Here is a 25,805-nt window from a genome sequence, read left to right as displayed (position 1 = left end):
CTGAAGAAACCTCAATAAAGGTCAAAACTAGTCTGGGTAGTGGCCCTTCCCTTAATGCACAACATTAAATATATCCGCAAGGAGATGTGTTTTGCATTATAGGAGATACTGAGACCGGAGTGTTGGTAGCTTGCTCCACCTTTGCAACGAGTTGCCCGGTGTTGTACCACCTTACCCCAGTCCTGAAGATACTTTCAGGTGCAAACTTTGTTTGCTCACACTTGGATAAAGGAGTAAACTAAATTTATTATACTTTCTGAGCAATAAAAGCAAAATGATATATTCAGGCAATGACAATCAAGGAAAAGAAGGAGTAGCCATAGTATTCAACACTAAATATGAGGCTAATCTTCTTGAATAGCAGGCAGTTTCAAGTAGAGTGATGTGGGCAAATATCAGAATGGGGAACTGGACAATGAGATTTATTTGTGCCTGTGGTCCCACAGAAGGTTCTACTAAGGTAGAAGAGTGGAGGAATTTTTTGAAGCTTTTGAGAAAGCAACTGACACAATGAAAAAGGAAAAGTTGGTCCTTGTTGGGGATCTAAACAGCAGAGTAGGAAATGATTGTCAAAAATACAAAAATATTTTGAGAAAATTTGGAGAAAAGAGCAAAGCTAATAATAATGACAAATGTCTGTTGGATTTCTGCTCAGCACATGGACTGGCTATTATTAGCAGCATGTTCCAACATAAAAATGTGCACAAATTCACATGGAGAGAAGAGGCTAGGAATAAGAAAAGTCTCATTGACTATGTTATTGTTGATGGTGATGTTTTCTCCCTGGTGCAGGACACCAGAGTGTACAGAGGATTTGAAATTGGAAGTGATCACTATTTAATCTTGAGCAGGATAAAACTGAATTTCATATTGAAAAGAATAACATGTAATAAAGTTTTAAAGCAAATAAAATTTGAACAGCTCTCAGATATGAACTGTAGACTAAAATACACAAAGATTATTGAAGAAAAAATAAAAGAGTTTGAGAACAGGAACCAAACCTTGGAGATTTAGTGTCAATCCTTGAAGAAAACCCTGATTGATTCAGCCAGAGGTAGGTGGTGAGGTTGTCTGCAAGGATAGAAAAATCAGAACTCCATGGTGGACACAGGAAGTTAAAGAGGCAGTGAAGGAAAAGAAGAAAGCATATCAAAAGTTCCTGGCAAATAAGTCAGCTTGTGCTCTTAGAGAATACAGAGACAAATGTAAGAAAGCTAAATAAAAGTCATGGGAGGACTTTGGCAAGAACATAGAAAATAAATATCGAGAAGGTGGTAAGATATTCTGGAGGTTGTTGAAGAAGCGCTTAGAAATGGAGGAAAGCGTGCTGTAAAAGGAGTTAGAGATAATAAAGGTGACTTGAAAATGGGAGAAAAAGATATCCTTGAAGTATGGAATAATTAGTTCGAAAAATTGCTAAATGAAACAAGTAGTGATAGCACAGTGGCAAAAAACACTCAACAGGCATACAGTCAGGATCCATACTTGAAGTAGAAAAAGTAATCAAAGGCTTGAAATGTGGAAAGGCAGCAGGAGTAGATGATATTCGACCAGAAATGCTGAAGTATAGTGGTATAAAAGTCTTACAGTAGCTGCACTGCATAGTTCAGAAGGTCTGGACAGAGGGACAAATTCCCAATGATTGGAGTAGAGCTCTCATAGTACCCATATATAAAAAGGAAAATAAAACCGAATGTGAGAACTACACAGGTATTTCCCTACTGAGTTCCTGGTAAGATTTATTCAAGTATACTTGAGAAACGGTTGAGAAGAATTATGCAAGAAAAGCCTGGTGAAGAACAAGCTGGATTCAGGCCAAATAGATGCTGTCAGGATCAGATTTTCACTTTATGACAAATAGTTGAGAAATCAAGGGAATATAGCAAAGATCTGTATTTAAGTTTTGTTGATCTGGAAAAGGCATATGACAAGGTGCCAATAGAGAAGGTATTGAATACGCTACAGTTATATGGTGGCATTATATCAAGTAATACTTAGTCTTTATTTGATTTGTAAGTCAGCAATTACAATTGAAAGAAGTACAGGAAGATGGTTTAATGTTAAATCTGGTGTCAGACAAGGATGTACATTATTCCCTCTGTTATTCATTATCTATATGGATCACATTATGAAGGAAAGTGGTATTAAACATATTATCAAAATTGGAGATGTTAATGTCAACTCTTTGCTTTATGCAGACGATGTTACACTTCTAAATAAATCCGCTATAAGTGTGCAAGATTCCCTGATTAAATTGAATAACTGTTGTAATAGATATGGTATGAAGGTCAGCAATAAAAAGACAAAGACAATGAAAATAGGTAGAATCAATGAAAATGTCAACTGTGTTTTGAACGGGGAACCTGTGGAACAAGTAAAACATTTCCGCTACTTAGGCACGATTTTTAGTGAAGATGGTAAATTAAATATCACATTAAATGTACACATCAGCTCTATAATGTAAAACATAGAACCAGCTATTGTAATTTTTAAGTTTTGTTTTTATTCTGCTGTATTTAAGTAAGTTTTTACTCATAACCTTTTACTTGTTTCCTTCCTCATCTCATCAGTTATCTTGATACAGAGTTACTAAGCTAACTGAAGTGAGAGCCTTGTTCTACAGCACATCCTTTAAGAAAGATAAGGCACTCGTGTTTATCGCCTGCTTTCATTACCATTGTTTTCTCAATATTGGTAATCAAACCTAGCTGACTCCAAGCATCAACTGCAGTAATAAAGGAGTTCATTTCTTCTACATTATTTGCGAATAAGACCTAATCAGCATAATCCAGATCAGATAATCTAAAATTCTTAGACTACTTTGACCCCCAGTCCATCCCTTGCATAGTCATGTGCATCACAAATCACTTACAAGACTAAACAGAAAAGATGACAGGACACACCTCTGTCTTACGTCAGTTGTTATTTTAAACTGTTCACTATATGCTTTAACAACTTTAAAACAAGACTCACTGGTATCATATAAAGCAGTCATAATGTTAGTAAGTTTGTCAGGTATTCCATTAACTGTTACAATCTTTCATAAATCTTGCCTATCAAATGAAATCAATTTTGAGTCTATCTTGGTAATAGATTTTCACTCTCTCACTCTTCTTTCTCACTTTTTTCCAGCAATCCTTTCAAATTCTCTCTCAAAATTAATGTCACTTACCTGATTCAAAATGAACTAAATATGTAACAGATAATACCATAAAAATCAAAATTCTAAATCAGAATATTTTTCTAAAGATAAAGAATCTTTCAAATACAAAATAAGCTCTTACCCACAAAAACTTTATAACTTTTAATTAAATTATGAATTAAAGAAATACTATATATCACACCATATTTCTTTAATTTACAGTTTTTAAACGTGACGAAAAATGACGGAAAAGTGAGTTTTCCGTCATCAGTTCTCTGTCCAGTTAGAAAGCTTAGCTTCCCAGCACCAAATGCGGAAATCACTTTTTTGCACTTCCTTTAGCCAAGTAACATTGACTAATGTTCATCACCATGTTCCCTCTTACTTTTTAGAGGTGACCAATTATAAAGTTGACTGACTGTTAAATTTTCAAGTTATTTCTGATGTTAATGATTTGAAGTTTTGAAATTTAAACATGAATTCTGGGTTTTCATTTTTATGTGCTTTATGTATGATTACTATCAATCCTTGTGTTCTATCATCAATGTACAATGTTCTATCATTTCCTTTCTCATTTTTCACAATTCTTTTATTTATTTATCATTTCTGGTATACATATATATTGGTCTGCTGCCATGTACGATTTTCTGTTATTTCTTCTGTTTTTTTCCTTCATTTCAAGGAATGGAGTGCAGGAATCGATCTTTTTTCCCTAAATTCACCATAGCCAAACTTGCACTACAACAAACTATTTCTCTGGTCACTAGGGGTTTGCTATAGTATGTTTACTACAAATTAAATCAAAACTTGTTATTGTTAGATGTGGACAGAGATTAAAAAAGAAAAGCTCTACCCATCAAATTTCAAGATGGGAAATTGAACAACAAGCTTATTTGTGCCTATGGTCCTACAGAAGGAAGTAGAGAGATATTTTTGGACTATTCAGCATTCTGACAACATGGCCGAACCATCGTAGCTTTTCCTTACACAGGATTGTGCTAAAAGGTGGATGACAACTCTGATTTTTCTCATTATTCATGACATCAAACTATCTTACTTATAAAATGCTACTTAAACATGTTGATTGATGGTAGACAGTAATGGATGTTGCTGCAATTTGGGTTACTGTCAAGAGTAACATGCTTGATCTAGATGACTAAGTGATGGTTAATGTCATTTATGTTGAGCCCGTACACAAGAGGTTGGTTGATCAACCTGGTATGTTAGTACCACATATGGGTAGTGGGTTGGGAAAGGAGAAACTTTACATTTGATTTGAAGACCTGTATGTTGTATTCATTGGGAAATATGTGGGGAGAGAGTGAGAGACTGAATACGGCAGTAACAGAATGAAGGAAAAGGAAAAGAAACTTGTTCTGAGGGTTTGGAGTTTTACTGTGAAAGGATGTTAAGCAGCAGCTGCATGTGTTTCAACGGATTTAGTAGAGTGGAGGAATGATTGATGCTATTTCATATGAATAATTTACCATGGAAATATTTCAAGGGTAAAAACATTCTATTCCACATTTTATTTATTTTGTTCACAAGAAATATAAAATTTCAATTGTGAAAATAAAATAAATTACATCTATTTTGAAATATGAGATCAATCTTAGCAATGCATTTATTTCTTACTGACAATATTTGCCTTACCATCTTTTATTATTATTTATTCTTCCAATGAATGTAATGAATAAGGTTCTTTCATTTCGTGCAAAATGCTCGCACAGAAAATAATTATGTTAATTATGTTAAATATATATCAACAACACCAGTGGTTTCAAATAGCATTTATTGAAATATATTTAACTTTTTTTTTTATTTCCTTGCAAAATTGCAAGTATGCCTAGACAAGGAGAAATGGATACACCATGATACTTTTGGATTTTGCTAAGGCTTTTGACAGAATATGGCACAGAAGACTATTGCATAAATTAAAGAATATGGGTTTGGATTATAGAACATTAGGGTAAGAGATGGTTGACTGAGAGATATCAAAAACTGGTATATGGGACATGTGAGTCTGCAAGATTTAAGGTAATTAGTAGTGTACCACAAGGATCAGTCCTTGGTCCACTGTTATTCAATCTGTACTTTAACGATATTGAGAAGGATTTGACAGGCGACATACAGCTATTAGTTGATGATGCAAAGATAGGTAGGGTAATCAGGAATGCTGCTGATATGCAGTACTTGCAGAATGATTTGAATAGGCTGGAATTGTAAACATGGGAAAATGGATGTCAGTTCAATATCAGTAAATGTAAAGCACTTAGGTGTGATTAGATATCCAATGTTGTATTATATTGGTGGGATTATGCTAGAAGAAACTGATCAGGTAGGGATCTTGAAGTGTTGGTAGATAGCAAGCTGAAGTTCAGCAGCCTTGTAGCAAAGATTGCAAATACAACTCAGAGAATAATGGCAATGCTGAAATGAATGTTCACATGCCAAGATAAGGATGTCATTTTACCTCTTTACAAGTCATTGATAAGACCTCACTTGGACTATTGTGCACAGGTCTGGTCTCCTGGTTTCCGTTGTGATTCTGATACAGTGGAGAGAGTGCAAAGGAGAATGTTAAAAATTATATCGGGATTGTGGAATACTGATTATGAAGACAGATTGAGACTTTGTAGGTTGTAGATTGAGAATTTGTAGACTGCAGACACTAGCAAACAGGAGAAAAAGGGATATGATAGAGACATAGAAACTTCTTCTGAAACTACAGAATTTCCGTTGATGGAATTTTTCATTTTATGGAGGGTGGGGAAAGGACAAGAGGACATCCGTGGAAGCTGAGAATGAATTCTGCTGAGAAGGGGGGAGGGACTAGTTTTTTCTCTCATAGGATGGTGTGTGATTGGAATGGATTGCCACTGGGTGTGGTATGTGCAAGCAGTGTGAATGAATTCAAGAATAAGTATGATAGCTGGTGCATATAGTATGCGGCTTCCCTCGATTAGTCCCCGACTCCATGGAGGTCTCTCTTAATAATAATAATATCCAGTTTATGCAACCAAGAGTATACAGGCACATATACTGCTATGACCTTGAAAACAAACCACAGTATAATACCATGGCTACCAGCATGGGAATAAACCTTTTATCACTCACTTGGCAGTCTATAAAAGCAAAGTACTGTGCACGTTGTTTATTTTCTACAAGAGCAGTTGTAGTTCAGAAATGAATTAGAAGCACAGTGTTGACAAGATGCCTAGGTTGTTTATACAGGGATAATCTCCAATGCATGCATTGGAGGCAGATTGTGAGGCTAAAACTAGCCTTTTTCTGTGGGTGATGATGCAATAGGCATATCTTGGGAAAAAAATTATGGCCAATTGCTTTGGCAAGAGACCAAAAGACTTGGCTGCTATTTGGACTGGATGCAAGTTTTCTGCTTTTTTGTTTTTTCAAACTCTGCTTGGTAGTTTTCTTGTAGTTGTTTTAGGCTTGAGTATAAAAACAAAATATACAAAACTGGACACCTGCCAAAAGATTTTAAGCACTCAACATTCCTACCAATACCTAAAAAATCGAAGACAATCAAATGTGAAGAGTACAGAACAATCAATCTGATCAGTTAGATAGCAAAGGTTATGTTATATATCATCCTAGAAAGAAATAAACATAAAATCAAATTGGAAATTGATGAAACACAATCTGGTTTTCAGGAAAATGAAGATACTAGAGAAGAACTCTTCAACTTCAGAACTATTATAGAAAGATATCTGGAGAAGCAGAAAGAAGGGTACTTATGTTTTATTGACTACACAAAGGCCTTTGACAATATAGAACATGAACAACTAATAGAATGCATCATAAAAATTAGGGGTAGATGGTAAAGATACCAGATTACTGATAAATCTATATTGGGAGCAAACTGCCTCAATAAAAATATCAGGAGAAACATCAGAAGAATTCCCAGTAACGAAGGATGTCAGACAAGGCTGTGTTCTTTCTCCTATATTGTTTAACCTCTACACTGAAAATACCTTCCAGCAATTAGCAGAATTTAAAGAAGTTAGCATAGGAGGCAGAAATATAAACAACTTAAGATGTGGTACTGCTAGCTGAAAATAAAAAAGATCTTCAAACCTACTAGAAGAGATTATGTTGGAGGTTTAATGGATTTTTTACAACACTCAAAAAGAATTAAAATAGAATTTAATACTTCCTATATTTCGTCCTAGTCACTAGGACATCTACGGGGATTACAAAGACAATTAATGTAACATGCACACAAAAACTTACAATACTAAGCCCAACCACGTGGGTGACAATAAAGTCCTATCTAGGTGGAGCGCCCTCTAAGGGCAGTAGTAGGTGGCCTGGAATGTAAGGTGGAACCTCTGGTGATGACTGTTTCCCAAATCTTCGGAAGCTTAATGCAACCGTATTTGTTAAGATTTGGTTGGTTTCTGAGATCTGCTGCTGCTTCTAAGAAAAGTCTCTCTTTCTTGAATTTGCTGTGGTGGAGCATGGTGGTTTTCTTCCATGATACTCTGTGGGTGGTGTCCAAAACATGGTCAGCCAAGCCTGAATGGCCATAGTTGTGTTCAACGATGTACGACTTGTGTTCCTCCAGGCGGATGGATGCTGATCTGCCTGTCTGTCCAAAGTACGCAAGCTTACAGGAACAGGGTACTTTGTAAACTCCAGGCAGAGAGAGAGGAGGGAGCTGATCTTTCGTAGAACGGATAAGGGTAGCCAGTTTGCGGTAGGGCTTATATGCTGTGTGTAGGTTATACTTTTTTAGTATCTTGGCTATTTTTTCCGAAGTGCCACGGATGTAGGGTATGGTGATGGCATTTTTAAATTCTTGTTGACGAGAGGGACGGGGAATGGGGGAGGAATTGATTATTTTTTTGATACTGTGTTCGCTGTAGCCATTGGAGAGGAAAGTTCTGTGTATGTGGTTAAGCTCAGTAGTGAGGGCGGTTCCACTGGAACAAAGATTGTGGGCTCTCTTGGTAAGGGTTTTAATGATGCCATATTGTTGTGAGGGGTGGTGGTGGGAGAGTTTGTGAATGTATCTGCCTGTGTGTGTGGGTTTTCTGTATACAGTGAAGGCAAGTGTATCATTAGGCAGGCGCGTGACTAAGGTGTCTAGGAAGGGTAAACAATTGTTCTTTTCCTTTTCCATAGTAAACTGGATTCTTGGATGTAGGCTATTGAGATGACCGAGGAAGGAGTCTAACACGTCTGGGCCATGAGGCCAAATAGAGAACACATCATTTACATATCTTAGCCAGATAGAAGGTTTGAGTGGGGCTGAGTCTATGGCTCGTTTTTCGAAATCTTCCATATAGAAATTGGCAAGGGGGGTGAGAGGGGGGAGCCCATGGTGGTTCCCTCTATCTGCTTGTAGATTTTGTTATTCCAAGCGAAATACCCAGCGTTGATGGTGAAGGAAAAGAGATCTAAGATGTCAGAGGGAAAAACGTTTTCTAAGAGAGATAAAGTGTCAGTTAAGGGAATATTGGTAAACAAGGAGGAGATATCAAAGCTTACTAATATGTCTGTATTATTCAAGGTTAAATTTTCTGTGAGGGCTTTAAAGTGGGTCGAGTTTTTTATATAGGAAGCTGAATTTCCAGTGAGGGGGGACAGAGAGTTGGCCAGCTGTTTAGTCAGTCTGTAACAAGGTGCATTGGTGGCATCTACTATAGTTGAATTCTTTTTGAGTGTTGTAAAAAATCCATTAAACCTCCAACATAATGTCCTCACAACACTTAAGCCTCTACACAAGAATACTAGAAGAGATGCTGAAACCAAGTGAAAAATATGGACTTAATTTCAATTTCAAAAAAATCAAAATCATGCTGGTAACAAGAGAAAAAGAGAAAATACCCGATATAAATATTAAGAGCAGAGGAAATACTTTAGATCAAGTTATATATATTTGGGTCAACTAATTACAGAGAATGGAAAGTGTGATAAGGAAATATTAAAAAGGACAGAAATTGCTAGATCAACCTTCATTAGTATGAAAAACATTCTGACCTCAAGGGAAATTCACACAAAAACAAGAATTAGGCTGTCCAAATGCTATGTATGGTCAACACTACTATATGGAGCAGAAATGACGATATCAAAATATTGTAAAAATAAACTGAAAGCCTTTGAAATGTGGATCCTCGGAAGAATCCATAGAGTCCAACTGACTGCCAAAAAAAACTAATTTAGAGATATTAGAGATGATTGGAGAAGATAGGACTCTGTTGAAAACCATTAAGAAAAAGAAAATCGCCTACCTTGGTCACATACTAAGGCATGAATTCCTACAAAAAACACTTTTAGAAGGAATGATACAAGGAAAAAGAAGAAAAGAAAGACAAAGAGCAGTTGGATGGGAAATATTTAGCGACTGGACCTTTTTGTCTTTTGAAGAACGTAAGAGAGAAGAACTGTAAGATAAGACCTAAAATATAAGACTCATTAATCGAAAAGATCAAAAGAAGACATTTTATATAACTTCAGTGGTACGGACATGTTGAGAGAATGCCATCAAAAAGACTACCCAACCTTGCTCTATATGCAAGAATAAAAGAAGACCAAGAACTAAATGGATAACAACAATAAAGGTCAACTCTGGATTAGAAACATATAGACAGCTCACCAGCCACGCAAGAAACCGAGACTCCTGGAGGTTGCTGTGGAAACATGGAAGACTCAATCCGTCCCTGACGGAAGAGGACAGTAAGTAAGAGAGAAGCACTAAACCATACATGGTGAAAGCACATGGTAGTCAACCTCCTGGAAGAAGATAAGCACTAAAGGAAGAACTGAGTTCTTGACCTTGTCAAGAACTCAGTCTTCCTTTGTGAATGGCCTGTCTTGGCCAAGTAACTCAGCTTCTTGATAACCTTACTGCTCCAATAGTGCAGTTAATCCTACCTGCATAGTGCACTGTGGCTGTTAATTGCATGTGTTATTCTGGCTGGTTTGCAAGGTCTTGTTCCATCAAACTGTCTAAGAGCATTCCTCCACTCAAACCCATGAACACACAAAGCAGCTGTCACCCAAACACAATCTTGCATTATTTCATGCAAGAAAGACTGCTAGTCAACATCCAGGTTCAGATACCAAACCAATTTCCTGTCCTTCTCTTTCATAACATCTACCATTATGCTCTTTCATAGTTTCCCCATAAGGAGTACAACTTCAGTTGTTCAAAAAAAAAAAAAAAAAATCAAGTTTTCTTCTTTCTTGCTAACCATTTATCCACACATAGCATTAATGTGATATAGGTTTTGCAACTTCTTGTATGTCTCTTCTGGTTCCCATCTGCCATACGGCCTTGGGAGGGTAGCTATATGCTACCATTCTAAGGAGAGATGATTATGAGCAAGGTGGTTTCCCGTTGTCTTCCTTGCCGTAAGTATTTATGACTGTAACCTGTGTGTTCACGGGGCCGGTTTGCTTGCTTGCGGAATGAAAAACCCCAGATAAACTGGCGGAAAAAATCCTGCTGCCCACGCCCAAGACCGGCTAACTTGGCTATGGCTGAGGAAGATCCTTAAGCTCCTCACGTCGTGGACGGGAGGAGCTTAAGGATCCTTGTATGTAAGATTAATAAATATAAACTTTTTCTTCGTGTGTATACGACCAGCCCTGAGACAGTAAATTAAATTTGGTTTCAAGAATCTTGTCTTATATACTGCTAATTGGTATTTTGGCTGATGGCTTCCTTATTCCACATAAATTTGTCTTACTTATTCTGTTATCTGTATTTAATTTGCCATCTTCATAAAAACAGAATAGTAATTGTTATTATTCTGTTTTTATAAGTGCCTTGGGAACTATGCTAAATAACTATGCATGCAAAGAATGTCAATTTAAATCTTAATAAAAACAATGAAAAACACATGTTGAAGTATGAGTAAATCAGTTAATAATTACCTGTTAAAACACAAAAAAAATTTATGGTCTATACTGAATTACCTGGTAATTAATAAGATTAACAACAGCATGTTTCAACATTTGGGATGGTTCAGCTAAACGCTGAACAGCTGTTGGCTGGCTAGGATCGAACTGAGTAGAAGGGATTTCAATGCCTTCTTCAAGTGTCTCAGGAAACATTGCTGCACGGACACGTTGTGAACGAGTTTGATTGAGTTGTTGATTCATCTCTAAAAGTAAAATTGTGTTAATATTTTTGAACTCCATATCTTCAAAATATATCAACACAAAATAATAAAATGAGTGAGAAGAAAGAATATTACCATCGACTTGTTCTTGAGTGAACCCTTGGCCAAAACCAGGTTGATCCCAATCAAACACAATTTGATCATTATCCATATCATCATCTTTTCCACTTAATGATGGTACCTATGATTAAAAAATAAATAAAATAAAAACAATTCAAGATACTTGCATTCACTCTTCTCAGGCTTGAAAAATGATTTTATATAACTCATTACTAGATAATTACCATTAGTCAGAATAAAATCTATAACTTGAACTTGATTCATTCTAGATACATATGACTATTTTGCTGTAACTAATTGTCATTATAACAGGTGACTATGTCCTTGGACTTCTCAGTCTGCAAGCTGCCCACAGTTATTATGAAAACATAAGTGAAGAAATAATATCAAATATATTCTGTTCACACTGTTAAGACAGCTTTGAGATTAATTCAACTGACTACTGAAAAATATCATGCAAAATGTGAATACCAAGTAAAATTGCTTGGGACAGAATACTGGTTTCACATAGAACCTCACTTTAACGTATATTATGTGCGATATGTACTTTCTGCATCAGGTGGGCACATTTTTACAAAGGTTTTTTCTATAAAGGTTGCAATATTTTTAATAGAATTTTATTTGTAAAATTAATATCTGCAAACTGGCTTAACAATACAGAGAATGTGAAATGCAATTTGAACAACTACTGTACATAAACTGCTTGGTTTCTGCACTAATGAATGTGTTAAACTGTGAATAAAATTGTTTTGTATGTTTTTATTCTTCATTCACATTTAACATAATCTACCATATACTAAGCAAGACTTGTTTAAATATTATTTGTTAGTCCCTTGCTTAAGATTTATTATTCATGTATCATCCTTGAATTTTATCAGCTATTATTTAATTATATAATTTTAATGTATATTATACTATTGAAAGGACTCTGTAATAAAAAACATTTATCTTATTACTTTATTCCTTCAATAATATTATGAGGAATTTTATGCATGTAACTTTTATGTGCCTTATATAAACTGTAACATATATTTTATTATTATTATTTATAAATGAAATGAAAGAGAAATTAAGTAACTATAATATTTTTATTATTATTTTTCATTACTCAGTGTAAAGGTATAATCTTATGTAATGCTAATGCTTATGTTTACGTTCTATTTTGATCGTTGCCATGGAGATAGAAATAAAATAGAACGCGCGAGTATAGGGCATGAGCTTCGATAATTGGGAGAAGAGAAATTAATGAGTTGGATGGAGAGAACCAGTTTTAGGCGGGAAGAAGGAAGGATATAAGTGAGAGGTAAAAGAAAACAAGAAGACTGAAGGAGAGGAAATTCAAGGGAGTAGCATTTAGAAGTGTACGGAGACAAGGAGAAAACTTATAGACAGCTGGGAGTAAAGTCAACAGTGGCAGTAATAGGAATTTAGTGCCGTAATAAGATAACTAAAAGACCGGAAGATTAATAGAAGATTCAGAATAAATCCACTAAGTTTTAGGATTACTACGTATTCCTATATCGCTTAAATGAAAGATTGTACAAAGCTCAATTTGTTATACAGTAGTAAACATGGAATAATTATTCTGTCTTATAGTAAGCCCGTCAAGAATTGTGTAGTGCGATAAATAATAATTCAGTTATCTCCTTGAAGAATTCTTTTGAATAGTGTTCCATCGAAGTAACAAGTGAATATAAGTTTGAAATTGTGCTCACATTGAATCTGATGTGCAAGGATTAATCTCGGTAAGAATAGTCCTATTTTATTTTAATTCAGTGTGAAGGTTTAAGTGATAGTTTTGTCTCGAATATCCTAACATTTACTGTGGTGTTTCACTGAATTTAGCCGAAGTTAGAAGTTGAAAATAATTCCCCTTGAAGCAATAACTGCTGCGATTAATAATGTTATAAGTGCTTGCTAAGTGTTAAATATAGAGTGTAACAGAGTGATACCAGCAAATTTATTTAGCAAGAAATTCTGTAGTATTGATCAGTGTGAACAATCTTTGTCATTAAGAGAACTGTGAATTTTGTATCTGAAGATTTGAAGTCTAATTTAGTATGAATGTTTTGACCTGAAGAACTAAGTTAATTGTATTATCTTATTTTCGGAGTTAAATTTATGTATTTTTCATATAACCTTGTATTAAATATTTTGTTTTGTTGATTTCAATATTGTGTGTGCCTGATTCTTTTTCATTGCACCGTTTATAAAAAGTTCGAACCTTGCGGGAGCCCTAAGTGAAAAATATTAAATTCGGCCTGTATGAATAAGGAGACTGCTAAGTTAATTGAAGATTGATTCTACTATTTTACATAGACTAATCTAAAATATAGGGTGGCGCAGTATAAATATAAATTTCCCTACATTTTGATTAGTAATCAACCAGCAATTAATTGACTTTATTAAGAACAACATTACAACAAGATGGCGAACCATAGAGCCAAGAAGGACGTTCCAACAAATGCATTATAAACAGGTATCACTGCATAATTTCTGCAACTGAAAATTTGAAAGATATTAAGACATCTATGCAGTCTAGTTTTTGTGAGAAAAGGTGGCGTTTCTCATTATATAGGATCAGGTCATTTTTCATTCCAAATGTCTCTATTTCCACAAATTGTTGCTAAATATAGTACATTAACTGAAATGTCTCTGTACTGTATTTAGCAATACAATAAAACTACTTGTTTTTCTTGCTTCCACAGTACAGTATCTGCTGGGGTATGGAATGTTTTTCAGGCTATAGGAATATTTTCATACAGTAAAGAACAGACATAGTGAGTAAAAATTCATCGATTCCTGAATCAAAATGAATCCTATGTAAGAAGAGGACTGATCTGGTCATCTCCAACAAAATACTAGCATATGCAGGATATCAAATTAAGACTGAAGGGCCACTGACAAAAAGAAAAAAATAATAATAATGTATAAAAACAGAATTCTCAAACAGGTGAATAATCTGATGACAATTGCAACTGTCTTATATTTAGAAAGCAGTTCCCCATCTGATGAATACATTTTAAAGAATGAGCCATCTAACTGTGAAAGAACAGAAATAATAAAATAAATACACATAAGCACAGGAGCCTCCATAGCTCAGTTTGTATAGACAAGCCCTTTGGCTGAAAGGACCTGGGTTCCAATCCCATCTACAACATGAGGAACCTTTATTCGGTCCTTTTGTTTCATCAAGTTTTTTCACCAACCTGAGTGCTGTGGAGAGCCACAATAGCTCAATGAGCTATTGCAAAAGTAGATCATTTGTATACAAAAAGGAAATGAAATTAACTAATGAAGGATTACATGAAACATCAAGTGAAGGAAGGTATCAGAGTACTGGATGTGGTTAGAGTATCGGAGAATTTGTACATGAATGAGGTAAGCACTTTCCAATACAGATGAGTGATCTTTCAGTCCCTGCCCTGAGAGGAAGCTAAGCATGGGAATTATTATTATCATCACACAACACCTCCAGCGAGTCCAAAGACTCATCGAGGGAGGATACCCACTCTACAACTCTATCACCACCACTAGTATTTCCACAGACAATCACAAACATCCATGCCCACACCGGGATTCAAACCCACAGCCTTTTGGCTGGAGAGCGGATATGCTAACTACTCAGCCAACCAGGCCGGCAATTGTCAGTGAAGAAGATGTATATGTAAACTACAAAGCTGTTGATTATAACAAATTCAAGTGGAAGCTTGGAACTATGTCATGGCTTAAGAAACTGCAATGTAAGAAAATCTAACAGATGGAAATTAATCAAGGAGTATTAGACTGGACACCTTGGGTTAGAGAGGATAAAATGGGCAAGAGTTAAATATATGAGTGGATTCATTAAGCAGGAGCTACAGAAGAAAATGGTATAGAGGAATATAAAAAGAAGGGTGATCAACAGGATCATAATCACAGGAAGCTAAGCATGGGAATTATTATCACATGACACCTCCAGTGAGTCCAAAGACTCATTGAGGGAGGACACCCACTCTACAACTCTATCTCCACCAATGGCATCTACAATGGCACCACCACTAGTATTTCCACAGACATATTATTACTTTTTCAAAAGGGTTTTTGCTAGATGGAAAGAAAAGGAAGAATGATAATGGAGGGATAACTTTAATTTAAAACTGATAAGAAGGTGTGAACACAAAAGAAATAGATGAATTACTGAGTGATCCACATCTGCAAGAGTATCATCCAGGTGGAGATAATGCAGTTACCAATGTGACAAGGATCAAGACAAGAACAGAGATAGATGATCTCAAGTTGTTTTGGATATTAAGAAATCTCAATGTGAATACAGCTGTAGAATTGGATATGATATCAGCCTGTGCATTATAGGCACGTGCAAAAAAAAATGACAGTGCCCTTAACTAGACTGTTTAATTCTCAGTAATAGCAGAGTGCCAAGAGTTGAAAAATAGTGAAATAGCTCTATTACATGAGGGGAGGGGGAAGTGTGAATTAAGTTTCAAATTATAGACTAATTTATATCTCGGGAGTGCTGGTGTAAAACTCGATGTAGCTTAGAAATACCAAAGGGCTTTACATCGATTTTTACTAAGGTCAAGTCTCATTAGAAATGTTACAAAAATAACCTTATTTGTCTCTATGTATTGTATGTTAAATATTAATGTAAATAACTCTATGGGAAATGATTGTATTTACAGTTTTAATTAACGTTTCTAGAATGTCAAAAACAAAGGCAATGCTTTGCCATCGGAACTTTGTATAATAGCTATGTATAAGAGCACAAGAAAGTTGTTTATGATTAAGTGTGTGAAAAAGTTGTTTGTAAGCTCTGCACATGAACACCTTCAAAGCTAGTATCAAAGAGGTCCGCTAGTTTCAGAGAAGTTTCCGCTGCCCGACAAGACAATGAAAAAAGAGCACACGGAGGAGAAAAAAGAACGGGCCGGCCTTAACAAAAGGATCAAGGAGAACTGCCGATTTCTTCGAGGTTTACAACCCTTGGTGCAAGGTCCTGAGAAGGCGAAAATAAGAGGACTGAGCTGAACATCGAGGGGCAGTTTTCGGCAGAGAACCAGAGGCAGTCGAGAGGAGACGAGGTCCAGTTGCTGACAGAGGGGAGGCAAGGTCCAGCTGCCAAGAGAGCAGAGGCGAGGTCCAATTACCGAAGCAGGAGAGGCAAAGTGCTGTTACCGAAGAGAGCCAGAGGCAGTCGGCGGAGAACCAGAAGCATACTGACCCAGAGAAACAGATTTTACGGCAAACCCACGCCAGAGGAAAAAAATTGGGAAGTTAACCGAAGCCAAAAGCCGCAGAACGATCTTCAAGGCTGTATGCTGAAACTTCTTGCCTGGGCTTTTGAGTACTGGGAAAATTACAGTCCAAGAACTGCTAATACTCTGATGAAATGTCCCCTGAAGCAAGGCCTAAGATGAAAGAAGAACCAGAGACTCTGATGCAAGACCTTTGGAAGGTGTCGTGACAAAGAGCCTGCCTGTGTTCCAACTCCTTAATGTACATTCTTTTTGTAATCTAGGAGATATGTCATAGATGGACTGACAAGAAATAGTAATAAGAAATATCTATAAGAGAGTCCTCTGAATTGTTGCTAACTGGAATATTAATTGTAAGATAACTTGTCATAGCTAGTTAATCTCTTTAGGAGTAAATTAGTCTCGGCAATTTGGTTTTCTTAAGCAGAGAAGTAACAGAGTTAGTCATTTAATATTATTATTATTTGTCCAGGGAGTCCAAAGACTTATCGAGAGAGGGCACCTACTCTACATTCGGTCTCCACCACTCACAATCCACCAACTGACCGCAACTACACCAATGCCATCTACCGCCGACCACTACCACTAGTGTTTCTACAGATAATCACAAACATCCATGCTCACCGCAGGCTTCGAACCCGCAGCCTTTTAGCTGGAGAGCGGATACGCTAACCACTCGGCCAGCCAGGCTGGCAATGCATATTGAAAAGAGAAAGTTTGTTTCTTTATACCAAAAGGATAGGTAGAGAGAGAGTAACCTCCCTATCGCTTATTTAATGTACTTTATTTTTAATGTAAATAATTGTGTTTTAATTATATGTCAACAGAATGCCACCTGATTGTTTATTTTACAATGCACTGTTCCTAAAAAAAAAATTATCGGACTTGTGAGTGGGAAACCAAGTACAAGATATTAGTGGCACAGTCTCAATAAAATAAATTTTCTAGTATCCATAGGCATAAGACTCGTAGTGCAAAAGGTAGATAAACATAGTATGCAATAGTATAAGCAAGAAAGGTTACAAGAGAGAGAGAGAGAAAGTGCACACTGCTAATTAGAATAACGGTATTTCAAAGGCACAGTAACCAAACAGGCTCTATAAAAGGCTTTATAAATAGCAAGAAATAGTAGCACACAGTTTAGAGTGGACTAGGTAGTGTGAAAGCTGGTTAAGGGCAGAATTCAGAAATGGGTGAATAGGAATGTGATACTCAAAGGAGAACAGCATGGCTTTGTGAAGGAAGGATGTCTTAGTAATTTACTCACTTTCTACAATAAAATAACAAATGATTTTGATAAGGGGGAGTGGCTTCACCATAATATTGTAGATAGAGCAAATGGGTTTGCACATAAAGTTGGTGAACATAGATAAGAGAGTGGCTATTAGACAGACACCAGATAGTATATGGTGGAGTTGATTCAAGGAGAGGGCCAGTGATTAGTAATGTGTCACAGGGCTCTATACTGAAGCTGCTGCTGCTGTTCAATTTGTACATCAATGATCTTCTTCCTCTTTATAGTGCTTTTTTTTCTCACTTGGTGCAGGGTCTGCTATGATTATGCAAATGTGGGGAAACCCCAACCGGTTTGTTGCAGTCTGGCATTTGGGGGGGGGACAATTTTTTATGACTATCGATGTGAGTGTTCAATGGACTGGTTTGCCTGTTCTGGGGGACAATAAAACCAGAGTTTCTGGGTGAAAAAATCCCTTACCTCCACACAAGACCAGTCTACCACTACAGACAAAATTACAGATATATATTGCAGAAGGCACTGAATGAAATTATTGCAGCCAGAGATTTTTATTATTATTATCTGAGACCTCCAGGGAGTCAAGGACTCATTGAGGAAGGCTGTAAATTACCCAACCCAGCTATCATGCCTTCCCTTAAATTCATTTACACTAGATGCACTCACTACCCGTAAGGGCAAATTATTCCACTCACTCACTGCTCTCTGAGAGAAAAACCGAGCTCTTAACCCTTTCTTGACTGAGAACAACCTTAACTTCCATGGATGACCCCATGTTCTCTCCCCGGCTTCCATATAACAAAAAATTTCACCATTTGAAATGCTATAACACCCATTTAAAAGTTTATAGACCTCTATCATATTACCCCTCTTTCTCCTGTTCATATACTCGCAATCTGTCCTCATAATCTAAATCCCGTAATCTGGATATAATCTTTGTAACTCTTCTTTGCACCCTTTCCACAGCTTCTTTATCCCCTTGGAACCTGGGAGACCAAATCTGCGCACAGTAATCCAAGTGTGGTCTTATCAAAGCCTTATAAAGAGGCAAAATTACTTCCTTATCCTTACATGTCAAGGTTCGCTTCAACATAGCAATTATCCTCTGAGTTGTATTTGCAACTTTTACTATGTGACCTTTGAACTTTAAATTCTTATCCACCAATTCACCAAGATCCCTTGCCTCTTCGGTTTCTTGTAGCATAATCCCACTAATATAATATGCCACTGGAACTCTAATCATGCCAAAGTGCATAACTTTACACTTACTAACATTAAACTGACAGCCATTTTCGTTTGCCCAGATTTCCAGTCTATTCAAATCATTTTGTAATTGCTGAATATCAGTAGCATCCCTGATTGTCCTGCCCATCTTCGCATCATCAGCAAACAATTGCAAATCTGATAATAGACCCTGCTTGATGTCATTAATGTATAGATTGAACAATAATGGCCCAAGGACTGAACCCTGAGGTACACCACTGGTTTCCTTAAATCTGGCAGATTCACACCCACTGTATACCACTTTTTGATATGTCTGTCTGTCAACCATCCCCCTGATCCAAGTTAACAGATTATTTTCCAATCCCATATTCTCCAGTTTACACAACAGCCTATCGTGTGGCATCCTATCAAATGCCTTAAAAAAATCCAACATTATCATAGTGTATCCATTCCCTTTATCCAACTCGGCCATAACATTGTTATAATATGTGAGCAAATTGCTAAAACATGACCTTCCTTCAGTAAACCCATGCTGTTCCCTGCAGAGTATAGAATGCTTATCTACCATTTCTGTATGCAAATTACCAACTTCTCTAAAATCTTCACTACTACACCAGAGATACTAATAGGTCGGTAGTTAGACACATAAGTTTTTGCACCACCCTTGTGCAATGGAACTATCATACATTCCTTCCATTCCTGTGGTATCATTCCTGAGCTAAGACTCAAGTTATACAAATGTGTGAAAGGCCTAGCCAACTCAGCTGAACATTCCTTTAACAAATGGGCAGATATTCCATCTGTCCCTATTGACAAATTTTTATCCAGGTTATACAAGAGCTCTTCAACCTCATTTTCATGAACCTCTAACCCTTCATCCAACGTAGCAGTAGCACCATGGTACATACACCTGGTTGATATATCTTAGCAAAGTGAGCACTCATTAACTGAACAATCTCCTTAGCTTCCGACACTCATGTACCATCTGCATTCAATAAAGTTATTCTTCCACGTTCATTCTTTCTTTTGCTTGCGGCATAACGATAAAATTCTTTTGGATTGCCTTTAGTTTGCATGGCCAATTTCTTTTCATACTCTGTTTTAGTGTTCCTTGTTACTTTTCTGGTCTGAGTTTTATATATTTCATGACTCCCTTCTCACGATATTCTTTCAACAACATTTTCTTCTTGTGGATCTCTAGCTTAATAAGGCTGCGCATCCATTTCACTCCCAACCTATTTATTCTTCGAACACTAAAGATACATTCAGATTCCGCCTCATTCAAGCACTTTTTCAAAGATTCCCATGCATTGCTGACATTTATTCCATTCAGTAACTGATACCATTGGATGAAAGATAGTATTCTTCTAAGTCGATTCATAATTTCCAGCTTTGTAATTCAGCATGTAGCCTGATTTAATCGGAGCTTCAATACAAGTAGATACTTCCCAAGAAAGAATAGCATGATCACTGTCACCAACTGGTGGTAAAATAGCCATATTCTTGACAGATATCCCTTCTGATGCTATGAGCAAATTCAACACTCTTTGACCTCGAGTTCCTTCTTTCACATGCTGCTTAAGAAAATTATCTTGCAACAATTCAATAAATTCCTGTTCTTTCTGATCATGAGATTTCTCTTCTACCCAATCAATGTTTAGAAAATTAAAGTCACCCATAATGATCATTCGCTTGGTACCTATAAGGCTAAATTGGCGATGCATTTCTTCATCCCCTACAACTGAGCTGCCAGGTCTGTAGCAACACCCCATCATATATTTCATTCTGTTAACCACCACTTCACACCAAATAGACTCAAACTCATCGCTACATGGGACATTGTTATTACCAACGTTTTCTTGTATTTCTACCCTAACTGGACTTAAGTCATCTGATATCATCAGTAGCACTCCTCCTCTCCTATCTCTTCTGTCATTCCTAAAAATAGTATATCCATTACACTCGATCCCACTTACCATATCTGATTCTGACAGCCAGGTTTCATTAATGCCAACAATCTTAGGCCACATCGTATTCAATAAAGCAACAAACTCAACCCTTTTGTTTCTAATGCTCCTGGCATTTGTCATCATCAAATTCCTGCCATGCACCCTCAAGGGGTGTACAGGATATGACAGTACCACATGAAAAAATTACACCATTACCAACCTCCTATCTACAATTCTCCTCCAAATCAGTCTGTTACTTGTCAAGACGCCAACATTATCAGATCTTATATTTCTATCGTCTAAGTCACTTTGTACCGTATCAATCCACCTATATCTTGGTTTTTTCTCTGGGTCGTTTTCCTGCCAACCTGGCAGAGAACACTTGTTTTGCTAATCTTTCCTCTCCCATTCTATTTAAGTCACCATACCACCTGAGATTAGCTCTGCTAACGCATTCCTGGATGCTGACAATGTCAAGTTCTTTCCTAATATCCTCATTTTTAATATGATATTGCATTTGATGCCATCTGTTCATGCCTATAATCTTTCTCAGGACTCGCATATCTGCGGTCACTAGTCTTTGGTCAAGTGTTTTACTTCTGACCCAGCTCTCAGATCCATAAGTTAAAACTGGTTTGAACACTGTCTTGTATAGCTAATTAAGTGTTCCGAGTAATTTCTCTCTTATTCCATATGAATTTATTCAATTGACTTCCCACCATACCAGCTTTGCTGATTCTGTTCCCTATTTCTATATTTAATTTACCATCTTCAGTAAAAATCAAGCATAAGTAGCTGAAATGTTTTACTTGTTCCACAGGTTCTCCATTCACAACACAGTTGACGTTTTCAATGATTCTGCCTATTTTCATTGTCTTTGTCTTTTTATTGCTGACCTTCATACCATATCTATTACAACAGCTATTCAATTTAGTCAGAGAATCTTGCAGACTTGTAGCGGATTTATTCAGAAGTACAACATCATCCGCATAAAGCAAAAAGCTGACATTAACATCTCCAACCTTGATATCAAGTTTAATACCACTTTCCTTCATAATGTGATCCATATAGATAACGAATAACAGAGGGGACAATGTACATCCTTGTCTCACACCAGATTTAACATTAAACCATCATCCTGTACTTCCTTCAATTCTAACTGCTGACTTACAACTCAAATAAAGACTAAGTATTGCTTGATATAATGCCCCATTGACACCATATAACTGCAGCGTATTGAATAGCTTCTCTCTTGGCACCTTGTCATATGCCTTTTCCAAATCGACAAAACTTAAATACAGATCTTTGTTATATTCCCATGCTTTCTCGACTATTTGTCGTAAAGTGAAGATCTGATCCTGACAGCCTCTATTTGGCCTGAATCCAGCTTGTTCTTCACCAAGCTTTTCTTCCACAATTCTTCTCAACCATTTCTCAAGTATACTTGCATAGATCTTGCCAGGAACACTCAGTAGGGAAATACCTCTAATTCTCACATTCAGTTTTATTTCCTTTTTATATATGGGTACTATGAGAGCTCTACTCCAATCATCGGGAATTCGTCCCTTTGTCCAGGCTTTCTGAACTATGCAGTGCAGCCACTGTAAGACTTTTATACCACCATACTTCAGCATTTCTGGTCGAATATCATCTACTCCTGCTGCCTTTCCACATTTCAAGCCTTTGATGGCTTTTTTTCTACTTCAAGTATGGATATGTATTCCTGACTGCATGCCTGGTCAGTGTTTTTTTTTTATCACTGTGCTGTCATCACTGCTTGTTTCATTTAGCAGTTTTTCAAGGTAATTACTCCATACTTCAAGGATATCTTTTTCTCCTGTTTTCATGTCACCTTTATCATCTCTAACTCCTTTTACAGCACTCTTTCCTCCATTCCTAAGCTTCTTCAACAACCTCCAGAATATTTTGCCACCTTCTTGATATTTATTTTCTATATTCTTGCCAAAGTCCTCCCATGACTTTTGTTTAGCTAGTTTTACACACTGTTTAGCTTTCTTACATTTGTCTCTGTATTCTGTAAGAGTAAAAGCTGACTTATTTGCCAGGAACTTTTGATATGCTTTCTTCTTTTCCTTCACTGCCTCTTTAACTTCCTGTGTCCACCAGGGAGTTCTGATTTTTTTATCCTTGCACACAACCTCACCACATGCCTCTCTGGCAGAACCAATCAATGTTTTCTTCAGAGTTTGCCACTGAATCTACAAGGTTTGATTCCTGTTCTCAAATTCTTTCATTTTCTTTTCAATAATCTTTCTGTATTTTAGTCTACAGCTCACATCTGAGAGCTGCTCAACTTTTATTCGCTTTAAAACTTTCTTACATGTTATTCTTTTCAATATGAAATTCAATTTTATCCTGCTCAAGACTAAATAGTGATCACTTCCAATTTCAAATCCTCTGTACACTCTGGTGTCCTGCACCAGGGAGAAAACATCACTATCAACAATAACATAGTCAATGAGACTTTTCTTATTCATAGCCTCTTCTCTTCATGTGAATTTGTGCACATTTTTATGTTGGAACATGGTATTAGTAATAACCAATCCATGTCCTGAGAGGAATACAACAGATATTTGCCATTATTATTAGCTTTGCTCTTTTCTCCAAATTTTCCCAAAATATTTTTGTATGTCTCACAATCATTTCCTACTCTGCTATTTAGATCCCCAACAAGGACCAACTTTTCATTTTTCATTGTGTCAGTTGCTTTTTCTAAAGCGTCAAAAAATTCCTCCACTTCTACCTTAGTAGAACCTTCTGTGGGACCATAGGCACAAATAAGTCTCATTGTCCAGTTCCCCATTCTCATATTTGCCCACATTACTCTACTCGAGACTGACTGCCATTCAAGAAGATTAGCCTCGTATTTTGTGTTGAATACTATGGCTACTCCTTCTTTTCCTTGATTGTCATTGCCTGAATATAACATTTTGTATTTATTGCTCAGAAAGATCTCACCAGTTTTGGTCTTTTTTGTTTCAGTCATCCCTATTATGTCGATCTGGTACTTATCTAATTCCTCAGCTAGCTCCATTTCTTTGCCATTCAGGCTTCTTACGTTGATAGTACTGATCTTTAACTCTGGTGATGTTGAGTTGGGGTTTGTTTTCAGATTTGTTCCAGTAGCTGACTTTTCGCTGTTCGCCTTGGTTCCCTGGCGAAAACAATGGGGGCCTTGTTTAACCGGGTGATGCCCCAGTCGGCATGAAATTTTGTCATGTTGTACCCTCATTTTTTTTTTATTTTGGTTTAACCAATAAGAATACAATTTGGTCGGCTAAATCCCAAATTGCCAGCCCATCCTCGTTCGTTCAGTATCAAAGTAGATACCCAACAGGGTGCACCACGAGAAGGTGAGGATTGGACATTAGGTCAGAAGCCCTGGTCGGTTCCCCGCATTCCTTTAAAGGCTATGTGGAGGTCTCCTCTCAGTTATACAGCTTTGACCCTTAAGCACCCCCCTGGCATTTGTGTATAGACATAATAAATTATGACCTAGCCTATTCTTATAATTAGATATGCAATGTAATTGGTCTTGTTCTAGAATTTTCTCTTTTCCCTCCCCAGACATACTTAAAAGGTTCAAACCCAAAGCATATTTTTCTACTACATAGCCACATACATAACAACGTTTAAAAGAATTTATATCTTTATCACTTGCACACACATTTTTCCCATTCCTCCCTTGATGATCTAGTTTCCCTGACTCTCTGCATTAAGTCTCATACCAAGAAATAATTTCTTCAGGTTTCTGATGCCAAATGAATTCAAGTGCAGGCCATCATTCTTAAACAAATCTTTTCTGCTATCAAACACCCCACACGTCTAAAAACTCACATCCATATCTTCTACATAGCCTGCGCATGAAATCATTTGCTATCATCGCCCTCCTTCTTAACTCAGTACTGTCATATCTAGGTAGTAATCCTATAATTTTTACTCTTTCACATTTCTTTCTCGCTTCTTCCAACAGACCTTTCATATCTTCTCTCATACTATGTTTGTCACCACTTAAATTATTAGTACCTACCAGCACTACCATTTCTTTGACCTTTCTTTTTTGGTTTTCAATTACGCTTATCATATTTTTTTAGGAGTAATGGTGGATGGAGTAGAAGTTTAAAGGACATACTGGAAAAATGACAAAAATATCTCAAAAAGATCATTTAAATATTAAGAAACATGCTGACAAGTAAAGAAGGTATAAATTGATAAGGAAGTTATCTGTCTTTATAAAGCTTTGATAACCACCCACATCAACCTGTGTTACTATCAAGAGATCTTGATAGTAACATGGGTGCATTTCATAAAAACTCCACAGTGTAGACAGCACCTGATTATCCAGAATATCAAGGTACTGAGCTGCCTTCAGGGAACCATAAATAATAACATGTGGTCCCACTCCAAACTAGCTGAATGCATCCCACACCAATACTCTACCACCACCACCAAACTTTACTGTGGGTACAGCACACTATATTAACAAGCGTTCACCAGGCTGCCTCCACCCAACACACCCTGTCATCAGATTGGAAACAGATGAACCTTGATTCATTGCTCCAGAGTACCGTTTTCCACTGGTCAATTGCCTAGTTCACACGCTCTTTAAACTAGGCCAGACATGCTGCCTTGTTCGTTGTTGTGATGTTTGGCTTGTGTGCCACTGCTCTTCCATGGAAACCCAGTAAATAGAGTTCTTTTCTAGAGTATTAGTGCTCGCCATGGTGTTACTGGCACTCCGGAACTCAT

At 36.8% G+C, this 25,805-nt stretch overlaps 1 protein-coding gene across 2 annotated transcripts in view; it reads right to left on the bottom strand.

Moving 5' to 3' along the window:
• The window catches only part of arm (armadillo), a 220,813-nt gene that overhangs the window by 150,652 nt on the left and 44,356 nt on the right, over window positions 1-25,805 (bottom strand). For both annotated transcript variants that reach the window (XM_090396097.1, XM_090396098.1), the window contains exons 4-5: window positions 11,371-11,476; window positions 11,090-11,277 (exon numbers count right to left, since the gene is read on the bottom strand). In XM_090396097.1, the coding sequence (XP_090252223.1) occupies window positions 11,090-11,277; window positions 11,371-11,476 (294 nt within the window). The remainder of the gene's footprint in view (window positions 1-11,089; window positions 11,278-11,370; window positions 11,477-25,805) is intronic.

This window comes from Typopeltis vanoorti, chromosome 7, assembly GCF_054136105.1.
Source record: "Typopeltis vanoorti isolate ZY-2024b chromosome 7, IOZ_Tvanoo_1.0, whole genome shotgun sequence".
Lineage (NCBI taxonomy): Eukaryota > Metazoa > Arthropoda > Arachnida > Uropygi > Thelyphonidae > Typopeltis > Typopeltis vanoorti.
The sequence above is the reverse complement of the archived record's forward strand: the minus strand, read 5'-3'. Positions and strand labels throughout refer to the sequence as shown.